At 41.8% G+C, this 22,542-nt stretch overlaps 1 protein-coding gene across 3 annotated transcripts in view; it reads right to left on the bottom strand.

Annotated features, from left to right (window-relative positions):
• Positions 1-4,658: 4,658 nt before the first annotated feature.
• Positions 4,659-22,542, bottom strand: part of SH3GL2 (SH3 domain containing GRB2 like 2, endophilin A1) — a 291,337-nt gene continuing 273,453 nt past the window's right edge. For all 3 annotated transcript variants that reach the window (XM_063914183.1, XM_063914182.1, XM_063914184.1), the window contains exons 8-9: positions 16,989-17,122; positions 4,659-11,511 (exon numbers count right to left, since the gene is read on the bottom strand). In XM_063914183.1, the coding sequence (XP_063770253.1) occupies positions 11,312-11,511; positions 16,989-17,122 (334 nt within the window). In that variant the 3' untranslated portion in view covers positions 4,659-11,311. The remainder of the gene's footprint in view (positions 11,512-16,988; positions 17,123-22,542) is intronic.

The raw sequence follows: 22,542 nt of genomic DNA on the forward strand, positions 1-22,542 counted from the left end.
TTTAGTATGTAGGTGTAATTTCTGGTCTTGGCCCCACAGTGCATTACCTTACACTTGTCGGTGTTGAATCTCATTCTCCATTTTGCTGCCCATGCTTCCAGTTTAATTATGTCGTTCTGAAGAGACTCAGCATCCCCCTCCGTATTTATAACCTTACACAATTTGGTATCGTCTGCGGAAATTGACACCATCTTCTCTAAACCTACTGTTAGGTCGTTGCTGAAAATATTGAACAACAGTGGTCCAAGTACAGACCCTTGTGGCACACCACTTAGTACTTTAGTCCAATTTGAAAATGATCCATTGACCACAACGCGCTGCTCTCTATTATCTAACCAATTACTGACCCAAGTGCATATTGTGCTCCATAGCCCTATTTCTTGTAGCTTATAGATAAGAAGCATGTGTGGTACAGTGTCGAAAGCTTAGGCAAAGTCTAAAAAGATTACATCCACCTCCTTACCCTGATCAAGGTTCGCACTTACTGTTTCATAAAAGCCAAGTAAGTTGATTTGACATGATCTGTCCTTCACAAATCCATGTTGGTTCCTTTTAATGACCTTATTTGCTTCAAGGAACTTTTGAATACCATCCCTTAGAATACCTTCCAATACTTTCCCCACTATAGATGTAAGACTAACTGGTCTATAATTACCTGGTTCAGCTTTCCTCCCCTTTTTGAATATCCGCACTACCTCCGCTATACGCCAGTCTTTGGGAACCATACCCGATTTAACCGAATCCATGAAGATCAAATATAGAGGTATTGCTAGTTCAGCGTGCAACTCCATAAGAACTCTCGGGTGAATTCCATCTGGACCAGGTGACTTATTAATCCAACTTTTTTAATCGGTCACAGACTACCTCCTCACATAACTCCTGCTTAACTAGGTTGTGGGCAGTATGTTGGAGATCTGGCTGCATCCGGAGGCTACCCAAAAAATCAGAAGCCTCCCCTAACTTCTTGGAGAGTAGGAAGTATGGCCAGAACTACGGGTAGACACAGTAATGTTCCTATTCCACCAGTAGCTTGATCCCTGGTTCAACTGAGGACATACAGTAATGAAGAGGCTATAGTTAACACAAAGCATAACAGGAAATCCCCACTGATATGTCAATACGTCTCAAAGTGGAAGTAATAGCATGATATGACCTCCTCCCAAAGTAGCTGCAGATAGGTCAGGATAAATCTGTAGGCTTCTCAAGGCATCTCATGTCTTGCCACGCTCAGGATATTCCCCTTAGTATGAAAGAAGTGGACTGACAACAGAGTATTATGAGTAAAGTTATTTTCCTAAATTCTCAGTTTAGGGAGATGAATGTGGTCAATTAATAGATCTTGTGTTGTTGCAAAATTATACACACAATACCCAATAATGACGACGTGAAAAAAGTTTGAGATTTTTGCAAATTTATTAAAAATAAAAAACTAAGAAATGACATGTACATATGTACTCACAGCCTTTGATCAATAATTTGTTGATGCACCTTTGGCAGCAATTACAGCCTCAAGTCTTTTTGAATATGATGCCACAAGCCTGGCACACCTATCTTTGGACAGCTTCGCCCATTCCACTTTGCAGCACCTCTCAAGCTCCATCAGGTTGGATGGGAAGCGTCAGTGCACAGACATTTTCAGATCTCTCCAGAGATGTTCAATCGGATTAAAGTTTGGGCTCTGGCTGGGCCACTCAAGGACATTCACAGATTTGTCCTGAATCCACTCCTTTGATTTCTTGGCTGTGTGCTTAGGGTCGGTGTCCCGCTGAAAGATGAACTGTCACCCAAGTCTGAGGTCAAGAGCACTATGGAGCAGGTTTTCATCCAGGATGTCTCTGTACATTGCTGCATTCATCTTTCCCTCTATTCTGACTAGCCTCTCAGTTCCTGCCCTTGAAACACATCCCCACAGCATGATGCTGGCACCACCATGCTTCACTGTAGGGATGGCATTGGCCTGGTGATGAGCGGGGCCTGGTTTCCTCCAAACATGGACGCCTGGCATTCACGTCAAAGATTTCAATCTTTGTCTCATCAGACCAGAGAATTTTGTTTCTCATGGTCTGAGAGTACTTCAGGTGCATTTGGCAAACTCCAGGCAGACTGCCATGTGCTTTTTACTAAGGAGTGGCTTCCGTCTGGCCACTCTACCATACAGGCCTGATTGGTGGATTGCTGCAGAGATTGTTGTCCTTCTGGCAGGTTCTCCTCTCTTCACAGAGGAATGCTGTAGCTCTGACAGAGGCATCAGGTTCTTGATCACCTCCCTGATTAGGGCCCTTCTCCCCCGATCGCTCAGTTTAGACGGCCGGCCAGCTCTAGGAAGAATCCTGGTGGTTCAGAACTTCTTCATTTACGCATGATGGAGGCCACTGTGCTCATTGGGACCTTCAAAGAAGCAGATATTTTTCTGTACCCTTCCCCAGATTTGTGCCTCAAGACAATCCTCTCTCGGAGGTCTACAGACAATTCCTTCATGCCTGGTTTGTGCTCAGACATCCACTGTCAAGTGTGGTACCTTATATAGACAGGTGTATGCCTTTCCAAATCATGTCCAATTAACTGAATCTACCACAGGTGAACTCCAATTAAGCTGTAGGAACATCTCAGGGATGATCAATGGAAACAGGATGCACAATTTTGAGCTTCATGGCAAAGATTGTGAATACTTATGTACATGTGATCTCAGTTTTTTATTTTATAAATTTTTAAAAATCTCAAAAAAAAAAAAACCTTTCACGTTGTCATTATAGGGTATTGTTTGTAGAATTTTGAGGGAAAAAATGAATTTATTCCATTCTGGAATATGGCTGTAACATAACAAAATGTGAAAAAGTTAAGCGCTGTGAATACTTTCCGGAAACAAACTACTATAACTGAAAGGGCCAGGATGTTAATGATAAGTTTTTGTCATTACGGAGGTACAAGAAATAACCTTTTAAGCTCAGCTTTGTTAGTGACTGACAAGAGCAGAATTCTATTTCAATGTAATCTTCTCCTAGACGACTCCTGAAACAAGTACTTATATATTTTCTCATTTTGTGCATTTCTTTCTAATTGTAACTACTGTATACGATGTGCTTAAAGCAGGGCTGGCCAAACCGGTCCTCGAGATCTACCAACAGTTCACATTTTCCAGACCACCTAGCTGGTGCACAGGTGTAGTCATTACTAATTAAGATGTGCTGCATTCATTCCTAACTGACAATTCTACAGATCTCCAGGAGGCCTGGAAAACATGAACTGTTAGTAGATCTCGAGGACTGGTTTGGCCAGCCCTGGCTTAAAGGATGTCTCTCATAAATGACCAGTTGAAAACCCACAATAATAGCTTTCCTTACTTTGTGACACTTGCAACTAATAGTGGAATACGGTACTAAAATATAGTTAAATTATAGTCTCATTAAAAGGGCTATGATTTGGCATACATAATTAGCCCCTCTCACTGTATGGTACTTGTGACTAGTTGCGGAGAGCAGATGCTATAAAGAAGTGTATCGGTGTGGTTTTACGCAAGTAACTTAGGGGTCCATTCATGAAGCAGTGAAAAGAGTGGAGAAGTGAGCCAGTGGAGAAGTTGCCAATGACTACTAATCAGCTGCTCCGTACAATTTTATAGTATGCAAATTATAAAGGTTACTTCAATGCTGATTGGTTTCCATGGGCAACTTCTCCACTGGCTCACTTCTCCACACTTTTCACTGCTTCATGAATAGACCCCCAAGCCTTTTGTTTTAAGCAAAGACTTGCAACTTATGCGCCTCTGTGGTCATATTGTAGCGGGCACCCCTTATGTAATTTTCCCGTTGGCTCCAACTGTAACAGCCAAGCTCATTTGATCCCACTTACTTGATCCCACCACAGGTGTGCGGCTTGAAAAACTGTACCTCTGATAGTGTAGCTCTAACTGAATAAAAATGGACTACAAACATGCAGCAAGTGCTCATATTTTACAGGCCTTTACCACTCACTAATCTCAGGGGATCATGCAACAAAATTCTTAAGCTAGCAACACGCGCAGGATGGCAAATGGACATCTGCCATTCCTAGCATATACACTGTCAGTAACTCCCCCCCCCCCCCCCCCAATGCGGAGTTACACATACTGTATTCACAGTATGTTTTAGAACATATTCATGTTACTGATAATGCTACTAAGTTACCATGGAGATTTGTGTATTTTCAGCGCCAGTCCTGTGCGTCGCACGGGGTGGTGTGATGTCACTGCTGGAGTTGGAGTGGGTGCCACGTCTTGAAGTTGGCGGACCGGAACCCCAGGCAGTGTGCATATGGCGCTGATGGCACAGGGGAAAGGAGAGTAAGCTATTTAAACTGTTTATTTTGCACTATATACTTGTTTGATCCTGAAGGTGAGAACATCCCCTGAAAACATTGATGTAATAAACCTTTTTTTTTTTTTTTTTTTTAACATACTACAAAGTCTCTGAGTACGACTCCATTCTATTGCTGTGTGTTTGTGTGTGTGTGTGTGTGTGTGTATTATATATATGTATACTGTATGTAACGATTGGGTGGATAAGAATTCACTTTTACAGCATCATTGGAATGTCATGAGAACAGTAACATGTCCTTTATCTTTATGGTTTTCATTTTGGGCTTAGTAGTGTTTAATGTAACAGAACGGACACATACAGAAATATTTTTAGCACAGTTTATTGTTCAATGTAAATGCTTTCCGTGATATACTGTAGTTAACACATGAAGCAGTAAACTTTGCCTTCATGTTAATCAAACCAGTACTGAAGTGGCACATCCGAAGCAGCACATTTAGTCCCCCCCCCCCCAAAAAAAAAAAAAAAAAAGACAATCTGTACACTTTAGATAAATAGAACTCTGAATAGCCCAACTCTAAGGACTGCGACATTTGTTACAAAATAATAATGCTAGGCACAGCACTGTACACACAAAATAAGGGTGAAGGAAACAACCAAAACCAAAGTGATGATTTAGCTTTTAAAAATACAGTCACAAGTCTTAATTGCCCAGCACATACATCTTGTTTAATTATTGTCCTCACTGAGGGCAGAATACATGCACCAAAAATATGTTTAACATAAGCTACTGTACTTATATGGTCCTGTAAGAAATTGCTGACCTATTTAGAGGGTTCATTTGTTAGGTGAAAGCTACTATAAGTACTGCTTTAGGTTACAGGTTCTTAAACTCGGTCCTCAGAACCCCACACAGTGCATCTCCTCACAGAATCACTAGTGAAATAATTAGCTCCACCTGTGGATCTTTTAAAATGGGTCAGGGAGTAATAAGTACACCTGTGCACCTGCTGGGTTACCTGCAAAACGTGAGCTGTATGGGGTCCTGAGGACAGAGTTTGAGAACCACTGCTTTAGGTGATAAGATGGGAAATTGCATTGTAATGATAGTTATTTATCACTGTCTTGCCTTCACCGACTGCTACTTCTACCATTTTGGAATTATTTACATAGAAGAAACAGTGTGAATTATAAACAATTTCTGATTTGTGAAAAGTGAAAAATATATAAAAAAAAATTCTGTCCTGTTTTGGAAACCATGACCGTTACAATTTGTGTTTCCTTAAAAACAAACAAAAAACAAACTAACAAATTAAAAATAAACTTGTATTTGTATTTCTGATAAACTTGTATTTGTGAAGATTACAAGTATGCAGTATAATATTGCTTACAGTTCATTACAAGTAAGAGGTACTGTACTGCAGCACACAATGCATAGTAAACTGCATCATTGGCTGATAGAGCCAGTCATGCTTGCAGCTTAAGTCTATTATACTATGCAGTAAGGGAAACAGTCCTCTGTGTTTTCAAAAGACAAAACTATTACCGGAGAAGCCACAGAAAATCTTATACACACTATACTTCACAGTACACATCTGCTGTCAGGCATCTATACAGTTAAATATAAAGAACAAATTTGCTAAATTAACTATTTAGGAAGATGAACCTGGTGAATTGTGATTACATACTTTCAGAATCTACAATAAATAATCTGCTGACATCAATTAAAAAATGTTAAATTAGGAGTTAAAACAGAGCAAAACATAATTTGGCTTTCCAATACATTTCCCTGGCCCGATGAAGAAAGACTGGTTGAAATGAATCAGTGCAAAAGGCTGTGCCACAAGGCAGTTGTTGGTGAGAAGCAGAATTCTAAATCAGAGCAGTCTAATTCTTCACCCTGCATGTTTTCTTACCATTTTGTTTCCAATTGTAAAGTGCAAGGGAATATGCTGACACTATATATGCAACTGTTTATAATAATATTTAACATGAGGTTACTCCTGCGTCCCTATGTAAAGGCAAGTGACCACAGTGATGTTAATACCCCTTTCACATCGCAAACCCGGGTCAGATCCGGGACTTGAACACGGCTCCAACCCGGCTCCGACCTGGGTAAGAGAACTTCACATCACAATATTGATCTGGGTTATTCCCGGGTTATTGCAGTGTTGGTGCCTTTTTGCTCAGCCCGAGTCACCCATGTTAAAACCAGTGTGATGTCATTTTCAAAGGACTTGATTGGTTCCCAGTTTTTGCCCATTCAACTTATTGACCACCTGCTGTTGGGACCTAATAAAGCCTGATGCCACAAGCATTTTAATGATGCTGTGATATGTTATCGCATCCCTGACTGTACCCGTTATCTGCCAATGGATTTCCTCCTCACCCCTGATCCGCAGCAACTCCCTGACTTCATCATCACCCCAGTTTGACATTGTTAATGAGGTCCAAGAAGTGCTGAACTGGTCCTAACGAGTGCTGAGCTGTGCAGATTGCTTTAAGACACGTGTGCTCGCAGTGCAGTACTGTAAACAAACCTCAGCTGACTACAAACAGCCAATCAGCGCTATTGCTTCAGAGCCGGGTCGAATATCCCGGGACTGTACCTTTTTAGAGCAAAATAACACGGGTCCGACACGTGTACAGCCCTGCTTTTAACCCGGGAACAAATACCGGGTTGGACGACCCGGGATATTGAACCTGGCACATTCACACCGCACCTCTACCCGGGTCGACTCAGCAGCAACCCGGGAAAGAGCCGGGTTATTTAGGTGATCTGAAAGGGGTATATGTTTATTAAGGTTTTATGTGTATCTACTGACCTATAATGATTAAATGTGCAGCTAGGGAATAATAACGGGGGGAAAATAATAAATGAAAATAAAAATTTCTAAAAATGGAAACGCTATTGTAATAAATAGAACTATAAATTTACAGATCACAGTAAATATAAAAATCCAAATGCTGAGGTATAACAGCCTGTTATGCTGCCCTCGGGTGTAACAGCCCGTTATGCTGCCCTCGGGTGTAACAGCCCGTTATGCTGCCCTCGGGTGTAACAGCCCGTTATCCTGCCCTCGGGTGTAACAGCCCGTTATGCTGCCGTCGGGTGTAACAGCCCGTTATGCTGCCGTCGGGTGTAACAGCCTGTTATGCTGCAGTAGGGTGTAATAGCCTGTTATGCTGCCGTCGGGTGTAACAGCCTGTTATGCTGCAGTCGGGTGAAACAGCCTGTTATACTGTACTCGGGTGTAACAGCCTGTTATACTGTACTCGGGTGTAACAGCCTGTTATGCTGCAGTCGGGTGTAACAGCCTGTTATGCTGCCGTCGGGTGTAACAGCCTGTTATGCTGCAGTCGGGTGTAACAGCCTGTTATGCTGCAGTCGGGTGTAACAGCCTGTTATACTGTACTGGGTGTAACATTATGCTGCAGTCGGGGATAACAGCCTGTTATACTGTACTCGGGTGTAACAGCCTGTTATGCTGCAGTCGGGTATAACAGCCTGTTATACTGTACTCAGGTGTAACAGCCTGTTATACTGTACTCCGAGTGGCAGACTGGTATAGTTGTGGCATTATAAAGCAGTGAGTTTAGATGCCAGTTGAAAGTCTGCAGAAATAAAAATGTAAAATCAACTCTATAAAAGGTGCAGTCTAGAAAAATAGACCCTGCTTATTTACCAAGTCGCTATTTTAGAATTTATGCAAAATGTGGTAAATACATTTTTATGTTGTGAACATTGCATCTTTTTTAATTCAAATTCCAACTCTGTCAAATACAGGTTGAGTATCCCATATCCAAATATTCGGAAATACGGAATTTTCTGAGTGAGACTGAGGATAGTGAAACCTTTGTTTTCTGATGGCTCAATGTACACAAACTTTGTTTAATACACAAAGTTATTAAAAATATTGTATTAAATGACCTTCAGGCTGTGTGTATAAGGTGTATATGAAACATTAATGAATTGTGTGAATGTACACACACTTTGTTTAATGCACAAAGTTATTAAAAATATTGGCTAAAATGACCTTCAGGCTGTGTGTATAAGGTGTATATGAAACATAAATGCCTTCTGTGCTTAGACTTAGGTCCCATCACCATGATATCTCATTATGGTATGCAATTATTCCAAAATAATCCGATACCCAAAATACCTCTGGTCCCAAGCATTTTGGATAATGGAGACTCAACCTGTATTGATATAATAAAAACAATGCACATGGTATGTGAGAAAACATTTACATGTAGACTCTAATGGGAAACAAAGCAATGAATAAAGTACCTCCAAATCATAAACAAACTTTTTCATAAACAAATGAAAACAAAATAAAATAAAAATGTGCAGGCAATTCTCAAGGGCATAGCCATAGAAAGAGCAGGGATTTTATGACTGCTATAGGACCTGGCCGCCTCCAGGATCCGGCCCTCCCTCTGTACCCAATTACACTGCCGCTGCTTCTCCTTGCTTGTTTCATCTCTCCGACCTCACTATTACTGGGAGGAGGTGTGGCAATGAACTAGGGATGGACAAACATGACCACATCTCCTCCCAGCATCTTTAAATGAATACTGAGAGATGGAGCAGGCTGTGACAGGGACAGATCCACAGGGGGCTGCTTGGGAGCTATAGAGGAGGAGAAGGGGTGGTGGTGGTGTAACACAGTCACGTGCTGGAGTCAGCCACATATAGGCTGTTTGACTACAAATTACCCACTCACCATGGCTCCTGCAAGAGCCATGATACTAGGCTTATTTTATTATGAACTACAACCTTCTTAAATACCACATTATTTTATGTACAATTAGGATTCGGGAGACTATATCAGTTTTATTATTCATAATATATCCTAATTATTTTGCCACTTAACCATTAAGATTGTAAATGATCTAATGCTTGCACTGTGTTTGTTAAGTTGATATGCAGCTCATATAAAATGAATGGTGATTAGCATAAGTATTATAAACTAAACAAAATATATAGTTTTTTTAAATTATATAATCTCCCTAATCCTAATGGTCACTGACATAAAATGGTATTTAAGGAGGCTATAATTTACAATAAATCTGCCTTTAAGGTACAATTTTAGTGGAACAATTATTTCATTTAGCTGACTATGTAGCCGGCTAGCCATGGCTCAGGTAGCTGCAGCTTGTGAGCATGGCTGTGACTGTGTGTTAAGGTGCCCTCATCGCCTACCCTGGATCCACCACTAGTAAGCGCCCACCTTACACTGAGGAGTGCACGGTGGAGGAATGGTATGGAAACGCTGCTATGGGGCCCCTGAGCATACTCTTTGTTTAAGTGGTATTTCCTGGTACAGAGAATGAAATAGGCATGGCCTCAAGCAAATGCAGCTGCGGTCAGGTGGATTGAGGCAGATCTTATTTTGTTATCAATGTTCCACTCTTAAATGTATGGCGTTATATGCCTGAAAATCAGCATAGGCTGAATGGCTGTTTTTTCTGCACAATGAACCTACACTTTTTGTTATCATGTTAAAACTAGTTTAGTAGGAGGAAGACATATCTAACAAACATAATGGAACACAATTTGCCCTTTGCCAGGACTTGTCAAGGTACAGAATCTTTTATGTAAAGAGGTATGGCAGGTGAATATGTTAGGATTTAAGGCATTGTATGCCTAAAAACGTCAATAGTATAAATCTGCTCCCTTAAAGAGAATAAGATCTACAGTATAATCCAAATTGTCTGTCTTGATATAAAAAGCAATAGGGCAGTTATAGATGTCCCAATACAGCAGATTTTGGCAGGACCGTGCCTAGGATTCTGAAGGGTGTCTGATTTATCAGAGCATTCCGATTAATGCAGCTGTTACTGGAAGAGTCTGGGATGGTCTCGCAAGGTTTGGTGTAGTACAGTAGATCTTAATTTATCCCAATTTATTTATTTGTTTGAAAAAGTGTAAGGAATGCAGCTATGTTTCCATATTTATTATGATTTTTGAGACACACTGACCTGATACAATTACAGGAAACAGTGTTAAACACTTATTATTATATATGTGTTTTAGATATATTGCAAATATAATGCTAATACATGAATATATCCCAATCCATATTAACATGTCAGCTCAGCGATCCCTACCATATACATTACAGTACTCCAGCTGTAGCGCTGGACCATTAAATGATCATAGTACCCCAAAGTGACTTCTAATATCCATATTATTTATAGAAGGGAGCACACAATCCCACAAAGCAAACCGTCATGATGTGATGAACTATTTTACAACCATAGGAAAAACCTAAAAATATTGACTATATTAAAGCAGGAAATAAAAATATCTTAACAGAGAACCTTCTTCGGTCCCACTTCATCCGGGATCGATTAATTCCTACAGTATACCTTGTAATGGACATTCAGACTACTAAAATAGGAAAATATTGTTTGTTGCGTTTGTACATGCAGCAGAAAAAGAATTGCTATTACAGCTTGTAAAAATGTGATGAAGAAATAATTTGAATGATAAAACCGACATTTTATATTGAAATAAACCACAGCAACTTTCATTAAGTCCCCATACAATGGGGACAATGGAAGGCTGTCTAACAATAGTTTTTTTGTTTTTTACAATATTGGAGAATAGAATTTAATGAATAAAGTCAAGCAAACAACTCTGTATTGTGGCCACAGCACAGTTTCTGCTCTGTAAACATTTATTTCTGGAAAAACATCGTAAGAGCGAAGTTAGCATAAAAATAACAATATCGCTTGGGCATTTTAAGACTACGGTGAACTGTATCCATGTAGAAGCAAGGATGCCACGACAAGTACTTTTTAAACCTGCATTCATTATAAAGGACACTAAGACCGTAAAAGAAATACAATAACAGAAGTAGAACACATATAAACAAAAAAGAATGAAAGAAAAAATATAAATGATTATGGAATGTAACGGATTTATAACCACTGCACTTGTACTTGTGATCTGGAGTAAGCAGCATTTAAAAACAGTGGTACAAACTGAATAATTGTTTATGTCGGACAGCTTAGTGGGGCAGCGGGACCAGAATATCAACATAATTGATGGGAAAGAAGCCCGACTGGCCATGGAGCATTCCTTCATACCAATTTTCATCAATCTGATTGGTAAGAGTGATGATGTCACCTTCTTTGAATCCAAGCTCCCCTTCATTTTCTGGATCAAAGTCATAGAGTGCCCGACAACATGGCTGATCCATGGGAGCACCTGTATTACAAACAAATAAACAGCACAATTAAATGTCCACAAAACAAGAGGGGTAACTGCCCACAGAGTAATGCTGAATGGTAGATCAGGATATTTAATATTTTAAGTCAATTTGGTTACATCTGATGGCTATGGAATGTTGGTTTCTCGTCTTACCCCGGGTGCTAAAATTTGTAATTACAAATACATACACAGGTATCATACAACAAGAAAGCGTGAATATCTCTAGGAGTTACTCTTGACCGAAGAATAATATATAAAACCAGATATATGGGGGAATTCAAATGTTTGGAAAGTCAGTTGGGTGTCTGTTTTTTTTCTGTCTATTAGATTGTTTTTTTCCTATCTAATAGACAGGATGAAACAGACACCCAACTGACTTTTCAAACAATTGAATATCCCCCATATAGTTTTAAGTGATAATACAAAGAGAATCTCCTTACTGATTAAAACCTAACATTTAAGTAAATAAAAAGGTACAAAAACACAATAAAATATAATATTTAGCTAAATATTTTAAATTTGAAGATTAGTGTATTTCCAAAGTGATAAATACTGTAAGTGCGTTAGAAAATGTTGATGCCTGTACCTCTCAGATAGGCACAGGATATTATATATACATATATAATATACTGTATATATATCCATAAACACGGCACTGGAGACTGTTATATAGCAGAAATCACTTGTATTCAAAGTAGACATTTTGGAGCGTTTGCCCCATCCTTAGTACATACAAGGATCACAATACATACTGAAAGTTACCTATAAATACCTGTGCAGGTCCCCGTTATCCTCACCACCGCACACCTGGTTCCCGTTGCCAGCCGCTGCGCCGCTGTCACTTCCTCTCCTGACGTCACTGTTGCCATGACTACGCAATGTATGCATGTCACCGGCTCCACTGTCCGGAAGAAGAGGGCTCCGGGTGCATCCAGTCAAGGCAGGGATACACTCAGTGTTTGCGGGTCGGTCACAATCAGACCTGTAGTGAACATACAATGCACTTAAAACGAAACACCAATAGTGTAACAACATTTACAACATTCAGCACAGATGACAATCTATGAAACTGTAAAATAGCTATATGTAGGGGCGTGTCATCTATATGGGATGTCTCAAACTTAGTAGAAAACACAAATTATTCCTTTTAAATTGAACACCTGATGACTCAAATACAAAGATATTGAAAAATCTACCCCATAAGGGCCTTCATGACCAAACAGATACCACCTTATATCCCATCATATTCTAACCATACATTTGGGATCCCAATTTACGGGGACATATTGACACCCCGTTACTGAGTTCTAATAAGAAGATTCCATTTAGAATACCTAACTCCAGGACTTTTATAGCACATTCCAGGTGAATTTATCATTCAATCCCTGTGGAGTGAAAGTATTTAATCTCATAATCCACCTGGACTCTTTTTCCAGCAGTGCCTTCGCCCTATCATCACCTCTTAGAGTGAGTGGCACATGATCTACACAAAAATCTTTTAGGCCACTCAGAGTGTGGCTGGCCACTTTAAAGTGACGCGCCACAGGCTGGTCACTTTAAAGTGGCGCGCCACAGGCTGGTCAACATCTTTACCCTCAAGAATTAATTTAATGGCCAATCTATGAGCTGCCATCCTTACATTAAATTTACGTGTAGTCTGGCCAATGTAATATAAACCGCATGGACAGACTATCACGTAAACTACACAGGCCGTGCTGCATGTAACATGTCTGACGGTATACCTTTTGTCAGTGTGTGGATGTTTAAATTCTTTGCATGCCACCATATGTTTACATGTGGCACACTTAGGGCACCTGTAGCATCCAGGTGCTTTGTAATGCACATTCGGGATTGCTACGGTCCCCATCCCCGTTATGTCAGTTTTGCCAAGTCGTCCCTAAGGTTACTCCCACGCTGAAAGCTGCTATGGGCCTGGTTTTCTTAAACACTGGTAAGTCAGGGTCTGATGCCACTATTGGCCAGAGGGCCTTCGTTGCCCTGCGGATAATCAGACTGGCTACTGTGTAGTCACTAGTCCACGGAAGAATATCCTTGTCCTTTCTATTTATGGACTTCAACAAATCTGCTCTGGACATCTTTAATACCCGCTGCTTCTGGACTTGTAATAGTTGCCTACCATATCCCTGACTCTCAAATTTAGCAATCATTTTGTCAAGTAAAGCTGGTACTTTTACGCCATTACTAGTGATCCGTGCCACACGCATCATCTGATGGTGGTTAAAGGCCATCAACAACGTGTTCCTGTCTGGTTAGAATATGATGGGCTATAAGATGGTATCTGTTTGGGCATGAAGGCCCTTATGGGGTAGATTTTTCAATATCTTTGTATTTGGGTCATCAGGTGTTCAATTTAAAAGGAATAATTAGTGTTTTCTCCTAAGTTTGAGACATCCCATATAGATGACACGCCCCTACATATAGCTATTTTACATTTTAATAGGTTGTCATCTGTGCTGAATGTTGTAAATGTTGTTACACTATTGGTGTTTTGTTTTAAGTGCATTGTATGTTCACTACAGGTCTGATTGTGACCGACCCGCAAACACTGAGTGTATCCCCGCCTTGACTGGATGCGCCCGGAGCCCTCTTCTTCCGGGCAGTGGAGCCGGTGACACGCATACATTGCATAGTCATGGCAACAGTGACATCAGGAGAGGAAGTGGACAGCGGCGCAGCGGGCGGAAACGGGAACCAGGTGTGCGGCGGTGAGGATCATGGGGACCTGAACAGGTATTTAGAGGTAACTTTCTGTATGTATTGTGATCTTGTATTGTACGGAGGACGGGGCGTACGCCCTGAAACGTCTACTTTGAACACAAATTTTCTGGTTCCCATTATGTGCTGCTGATAATGCCGCTGTTGTACTGGACTCTATGTTGACTGGCAAACTACCTTGAGAAAGGTCCTATCATGGGACCGAAACGTTGGTGAGCCCTTTCCAATTTTTGTGACTTGAAGTTTGATGGAACCAATTCCTTGATTAAATTTGGTGTTTATACTAATTACGCAAGTCTGGAGAGTGCTATCGTTCTTCCACCGTATGTGGAGGAACTCTGTATTGTACTATAAGTCTGACTCTTGATTGGGACAGGCTTTGATTGGCACCCCAGCCGCTATCTGTGTTGGGTGAGAGTGTGGGACTTCCCTTGTGTGTATATATATATATATATATATATATACACACACACACACAACCACAATCAGGCGGCACTCACGGCAAAGAAAAGAAGCAGACGCCTTGCAGAGCTGTCAACGTTTCAATGTATAAGCACATACATTTTCATCGTCCTGATGAAAATGTATGTGCTTATACATTGAAACGTTGATAGCTCTGCAAGGCATCTGCTTCTTTTCTTTGCCGTGAGTGCCGCCTGATTGTGGTTGTGCATTTGGAAGGGGATTTGTCCTTCTTCCCTATGGAGGGCACCGGCATCATTGGTCATTTATATTAAGTACACAGAGTGCCGCCTGACATGCTGGACTATATATATATATATATATATATATATATATATATATATATATATATACACACACACACAAACAAGCAAATATAAAACCACAGCACTTGCCACCCCAGAAGCGGGGTGCAATGTCTGCATTCACCACTCATAGGGTGGGGTGTATGTAGCCCATGGCCACCTACTTAAGTATATACAAACAGAAAATTCAGCACTCACCATAGCAAGCTCACTTATCCTTACAACATCAATAAATAAATGATGGGGGTTTAGTTAGTGAATTGGCCAATGCACGGAAGCCTGTAAACCGCTCGCCAAGGTACCCCATCTTCTTGCAGGTCCTACACTATCACAAAGTCTTAAAAATGAAAACCTGGCAACTGTATCACACATAATATAACTGCAAATATGTTGAAAAAGATGTTGTAGGATAAGTGAGCTTGCTATGGTGTGTGCTGAATTTTCTGTTTGTATATATTTAAGTAGGTGGCCATGGGCTACATGCACCCCACCCTATGAGTGGTGAGTGCAGACATTGCATCCCGCTTCTGGGATGGCGAGTGCTGTGGTTTTATATTGGTTTGTATATTGCAGGGTTAATCTTTGGTTAACTCTTATTAATTGTGGCCACAAGCTTTTTCATGCCCCCTATGTAAACTCATTTGTTCTAAACCTGTGTCAGCTGTTCCTTAGTAATTTATCAGCCAGTGCAGGTGACTAGTGTACCTTTAAAAGCCATAAGGTATGTGGCAGGTACACATTAAACCAAGTGGGCATATTTGCAGTTATATTATTTGTGATACAGTTGCCAGGTTTTAATTTTTAAGACTCTGTGATAGTGTAGGACCTGCAAGAAGGTGGGGTACCTTGGCGAGCGGTTTGCAGGCTTCCGTGCATTGGCCAATTCACTAACTAAACCCCCATCATTTATTGATGTTGTGAAAATAAGCGAGCTTGCTTTGGTGAGTTCTGAACTTTCTGTTTGTATATTTATAAGTAGGTGGCCATGGGCTACATGCACCCCACCTTATGAGTAGTGAGTGCAGACATTGCACCCCGCTTCTGGGGTGGCGAGTGCTGTGGTTTTATATTGGTTTGTATATTGCAGGGTTAATCTTTGGTTAACTCTTATTAATTGTGGCCACAAGCTTTTTCATGCCCCCTATGTAAACTCATTTAGTCTAAACCTGTGTCAGCTGTTCCTTAGTAATTTATCAGCCAGTGTCGGGTGACTAGTGTACCTTTAAAAGCCATAAGGTATGTGGCAGGTACACATTAAACCTAGTGGGCATATTTGCAGTTATATTATGTGTGATACAGTTGCCAGGTTTTAATTTTTAAGACTCTGTGATAGTGCAGGACCTGCAAGAAGGTGGGGTACCTTGGCGAGCGGTTTGCAGACTTCCGTGCATTGGTCAATTCACTAACTAAACCCCCACCATTTATTTATTGATGTTGTGAAGATAACTGAGTGATGAATTTTCTGTTTGTATAATATATATATATATATATATATATATTTACATTATGAACATTTATGTTTATTTACATTTGAATTGCAGTGTTGAAAATATTTCTGCCTCCAGTGTGCCCAATAATACCTGTTGTTGCAGGTTTGTTACAGTGTTTACTGCTAATTATTAAAACAACTGAATTTATGTAATATTCTATGTAAAAAGTAAATGCCCCCACTGCGAAGCACAACACAGTCACATTTGCATATATCACTTTTTGTGCAGTGTACAGTACTGTCCTTCTGCTTAGTTTCTGTAATTTTGGAGCTGGCAACTAACATTCTGAAATCTCACCTAAAGGTACACTGCTTGCTTAGGAAACAGTTTGGAAGTTTGCGGCTCTCTGGCCTGTCCCATTTCAGACCTGCAGTCCCCATATATAAAACTTTAGGCACCCTTATGTGTAAAGTAATGTAAAGTAAATGTAATATCAAGTCATCTAAGACAACATACAAATGTGACAGTGTCATGAATGTACCTGATGGTTTGGGAGTCCCAGCAAGAGAGATCCCTCCATTATGTTGAGGGTTATCAGTGGCCAGTGAAAGTTCCAAGCTCATACGTGGTTTGGGCTGATATTCTCGTCTTGGTTGATTTGAAGCATCTCTGATTCTACAAAATTCAATTCATTTTAAATATTTCAAAATATTAATATGACTTTGACAAATGGAACACAATGGTACTTTTTCCTTTAATAAACACTAAGCTTACCAATGATACTCATCATAACAAAATGACATCATAAATAGCTTTCCAACACCATATAATATCTGCAAGAGGAAATGTAATATAATAGGGGCAGGATGTACTAGGGAAAATGTGTTTTTTAGAATCTGTCCACATTTCCCATGTGTACAAAGATCAGGAATGCAATACCTGAGCTTGGACCTGGTGAGTAACGCCATCTGCGCTTCTCTTCGCAGTTCCCGCTGAACGGGATCCAATTACTCCCAGCGCCCCCAACGGCCGCCAGGTCACTCTGTGCATGCGCAGAAGGACTCCAGGGCAGCGGCGGATTGGTGCGGAGGGATGCCGGGACAGATTGCCGGTGGGCCAGGCCCTATCCATTCAGTACTGGCCGTGCTCCCCCTGCACTGGGCCGAATCATAAATGGTGCCCCAGCCCTCCCTCCAGCACCGTGGAAACCAGCGGGCTCTAGGACCCATCAGCCGCTGCAGAGGGGAGAAAGAGAGAGGGAAGGTGGTTGCTGGCCACTGCGGAGGGAGAGATCCGCTGCGAGGCGGTGAGAGGGGGAAGATTGCTGGCTGATGCGGACAGAGAGCTGCTGCTGGGGGCGAGAGGGGGTGTTGCCACTGCGGAGGGAGAGAGCTGCTGAGGGGAGGGGAGAGGGTTGCTGTCACGTGCTGACTGGGGAGGTGGAGAGACAGAGAAAGTGGATGCCAGCGGCTGTGGAGGGAGAGAGAGCCACTGTGAGGTGGTGAGAGGGGGGGAGGGTTGCCAGCCACTGTGGGGGAAGAGAGCCGCTGATGGGGGGAGAGAGAGGGGTGATGCCAGGTGCTGCGGGGGACAGAGATGGCAGGTTTGCTGGAGGCTGCTGGGGGAAGAGAGGGACGTTGCCACATACTGTACTGGGGGGGAGAGGGTATCCGTTCACGTGGTCGACCATGTTATGGTCGACAGTCATTAGGTCGACCACTATTGGTCGACATGGACACATGGTCGACACATGGAAATGGTCGACACATGAAAGGTCAACACATTAAAATGTCGACATGAGTTTTTTTACTTTTTTTTCTTTTGAGGAACTTTTCCATACTTTTCGATCCACGTGGACTACGATTGGAACGGTAATCTGTGCCGAGCGAAGCGGTAGCAGAGCGAAGGCACCATGCCCGAAGCATGGCGAGCGAAGCGAGCCATGCGAGGGGACGCGGTGCACTAATTGGGGTTCCCAGTCACATTACGCTAAAAACGACACAAAAAAAGTAAAAAAACTCATGTCGACCTTTTCATGTGTCGACCTTTCATGTGTCGACCTTTTTCATGTGTCGATCATGTGTCCATGTCGACCATGTCAACCAATAGTGGTCGACCTAATGGACTTTCGACCATAACATGGTCGACCATTCATACCGGAACCGGGAGAGAGTGGGGGGTGAGAGGGGGGCTGCTGGTGGCTTTATACTGCGGGGTGGGGGTATTTACCGGTTGTATGTCGGCTACTTATGTGCATTGAATCTGACAGCATCTAATCTCACGCGGCGGCTGCATGCATGGAGACAAGGGACACACATCGTGGGAAATTGAAAAGATCAGTGTATCCGTGTGTCAGCATCTGTCTATGTTATGTTTGTGTGTGTGTCATCGTCAGTGTGTCAGCATCTGTGTGTCAAGCAACAATGTGTCAGCATCTGTCTGTGTGCCAGTGTCTGTGTGTCAGCGTCAGTGCATCAGCATCAGTTTGTGAGCCAGCGTCAGTAAATCAGTGTCTGTTAGCATCAGTGTGTCAGCATCTGTGAGTCTGTGTCGTGATCTACCTGGAGTAATGTGTATAACATGGTCTGCCTGGTGCAATATGTAGAATGTGCTTTACCTGGTGCAATGTGTATAATGTGTTTTACCTGGTGCAATGTGCATAATGATCTTTACCTGATCCAATGTGTATAATGTGCTCTGCCTGGTTCAAAGTGTATAATGTGCTCTGCCTGGTGCAAAGTGTATAATGTGCTTTACCTGGTGCAATGTGTATAATGTGCTCTGCCTGGTGCAAAGTGTATAATGTGCTTTACCTGGTGCAATGTGTATAATGTGCTCTGCCTGGCGCAAAGTGTATAAAGTGCTCTGCCTGGTGCAAAGTGTATAATGTGCTTTACCTGGTGCAATGTGTATAATGTGCTCTGCCTGGCGCAAAGTGTATAAAGTGCTCTACCTGGCACAAAGTGTATAATGTGCTCTGCCTGGTGCAATGTGTATAATGTGCTCTGCCTGGCGCAAAGTGCAGAATGTGCTCTATCTGGCGCAATATGTATAACATGCTCTACCTGGCGCAGTGTGCATAGGAGGTTCTACCTGGTGCACTGTGTATAAGCGACACTACTGTGTGGTGTAATGTGAATTGGCACTATTGTGTGGTCACGCCTCTTCCCCATAAAGCCACGCACCTAAAATTTTGCTGCGCGTCTTCGGCATGCACTTTCCATCCCTGCATGTAGCCAGGCCTTCTGAGCAGTGATCCTGCCAACTTCACAGACTCCAACCCCTCAACAGACCCCATCCCCTATTAGGGCTGCTTCCATAAATTTCCCGGGCTGGTTTTCGATCACAATCCGCCCCTGCTCCAGGGTCATAAATTTGGAAGACCTTCTATCACAAAGGACAACTCTTATCAGGAGAGTTGTCCTTTGTGTATTTCTAGGTACATACTGGCATTATTACCGCCAGTATATATCGGTTAAGAGGCAGGATGTACTGCATCGCAAATGCGATGCTTAGTATATCCCGTCCTAGATCTGTAAAATATACTAGCTGTTGTCGAAGTTTTTCATGTTTTTTCTGTCTTTCTCCCTTCCTTCCCCTCTCTCGTGTCTTTCTGTCCTGATCTCAATGTCTCTCTTCCTTGCCCCATTTTCTCCATGGCTTTTGCAGACTTTCTTCCCCATCCCCTTCAAATGGTATCTCAAGTGATAGAAGAGACTCCCTCATGCCCACATGTAACAGGTCAATTCATGAAGCAGTGAAAAGAGTGGAGAAGTGAGCCACTGGACTACTATAAAATTATACAGCTGCTCTGTATAATTTTATAGTATGCAAATTATAAATATTATTTCAATGCTGATTGGTTGCCACAGGCAACTTCTCCACTGGCTCACTTCTCCACACATTTCACTGCTTCATGAATAGACCCCCTAGACTATATATTTTTTTCCCTCTGGAATGTTAGATTGGCAGGTTCACTGTGCACATAAGGTCCAATGTGCGTGCTGACAAGGATGCTATTATTTTTATCAGTACTTATATTTATTATATTGATATAGATGTCACTCCCCGGGAATGTCTAGGAGATTCAATAATTTTGGAGAGGTCTCCCAGACCCTTCTTAGAGTAGATCTCCCTTCCCGTTCTGGGTCATTCTTGCCCCAACCCCTGCAGCGCAACTAGGTAAATTGCAGCATTGCACAGGCAGCAATGCTGCAGACCACATTGTAATAACACCATCCCTACCTCGCATTTCTGACATAGATGTCAGTGTTAAATACTCATTGTTATAAGCAGTATGTGTATATATTGTAAACAGTTGCAGCTCTGAGGTGGGGCTGCAGCACAGTCCAAAGTTTAAGTTGGAGAGACACACCAACTGCCAGTGACTCAGGGGTCTACTTACTAAGCCGTGGATTTAGATAAAGTAGACCGAGATGAATGACCAGCCAATCAGCTCCTAACTGCCATGTCACAAGTTGGGTTTGAAAAATGACAGTTAGGAGCCGATTGGCTGGTACTTTCTCTCCGTCCACTTTATCTCCATCCAAAGCTTAGTAAATAGGCCCCCTCAGTTTGGAATGACCATTGGTGGCAGCAGGTGTGGCTCTCCTATTTGAATTTTGGACTGCAGACCCACCTCTGGAGGCGCCACTGATTGCAAACCTAGTAAAGGAAATTTTATTTGTGTGTGTGTGTGTATTACTATTATTTATATATTATATAATATACACACACACATATACAGTACACATAGAAAACATGTTCAAAATGAAAGAACCAGTGACAGATTTGTTAATGGACTTCTGTTAGGAAAAACTAAGAATACAGAAGACCGAGATTGTGCTTAAACATTCAGTATACATAGTTGGATATGCATGAACAGAATATCTGGGTTTAAAGGTAAAAGCAACAGGATTTTGCAGGTACATAACTGAAGAAAATTGTGGAAATACAGTGAATTGTGGGGCAAGGCAGTGCCTCAATGAGGAGGATAGGTCTATTAGAGCAATGTGCCCAGCTTCAAACAGGTGGCATTAAAGTGAACTCTCTACAGAGCAGAGAAAAAAGTTATGAGGCAATTAAATTCATAGAGCACAGGGAGAAGCAAACAATGCAGAGCCCTCACTTTTGGGGTGATAACAAATAGAGAGAGGGTACAGATATGTCCTCTCTCATCGTTGCTGCAGTTACATTAAACAGCCCTTTTAGTCGCGCCTAGTTGTGAGCGCGTTTACTAACACAGGGCGTCTTTGTGCATTTTCCCCCAAAAAATGTGTCTTATTTGCATCGCTATGCAAATAGGACGCACAAGCACACAGATGATTAAAATGATATGTGGCATGCCTATATTCTGTGTGTTACTGTGGCTGTATCTGCATACGAAATGCTATGTTACAGTGTTCTCCAGGAAATTCATATGCAGATACATCCGCAGCTGCACACAGAATATAGGCGTATGCGAATAAGACGCATTATCGGCAAAAAAAGAGGCCTAATGTTATCAGGCATCTCACAGTCCATGGCGTACTGAGGCTGGATGTATGGGGACACATCTATATATTGGTAAAAATACTGCGAGTTTAACATTATCCAATTCATTTTCTTATCTCCATCATGTCCTCACTGTAACAGGTGAAAAACTTGGTTGCAAGATCTTTGGTGAGTGTTTGCCTATTTTTCTGCTAATAAAGGAGTTAAAATGAAAGAAAAGTAATTTCTTTCTACTAGATATTGTTGCTGAATTATGTATGATATTAAGTGCAATAAGATAATTATAGCATGGCATGTTAATAGTTTAAATAAGAATTTACTCACCGGTAATTCTATTTCTCGTAGTCCGTAGTGGATGCTGGGAACTCCGTAAGGACCATGGGGAATAGACGGGCTCCGCAGGAGACTGGGCACTCTAAAAGAAAGATTAGGTACCATCTGGTGTGCACTGGCTCCTCCCTCTATGCCCCTCCTCCAGACCTCAGTTAGGGAAACTGTGCCCGGAAGAGCTGACACAACAAGGAAAGGATTTGGAATCCAGGGTAAGACTCATACCAGCCACACCAATCACACTGTACAACTTGTGATAACCATACCCAGTT

The sequence above is a fragment of the Pseudophryne corroboree genome, chromosome 1 (genome assembly GCF_028390025.1).
Source record: "Pseudophryne corroboree isolate aPseCor3 chromosome 1, aPseCor3.hap2, whole genome shotgun sequence".
Lineage (NCBI taxonomy): Eukaryota > Metazoa > Chordata > Amphibia > Anura > Myobatrachidae > Pseudophryne > Pseudophryne corroboree.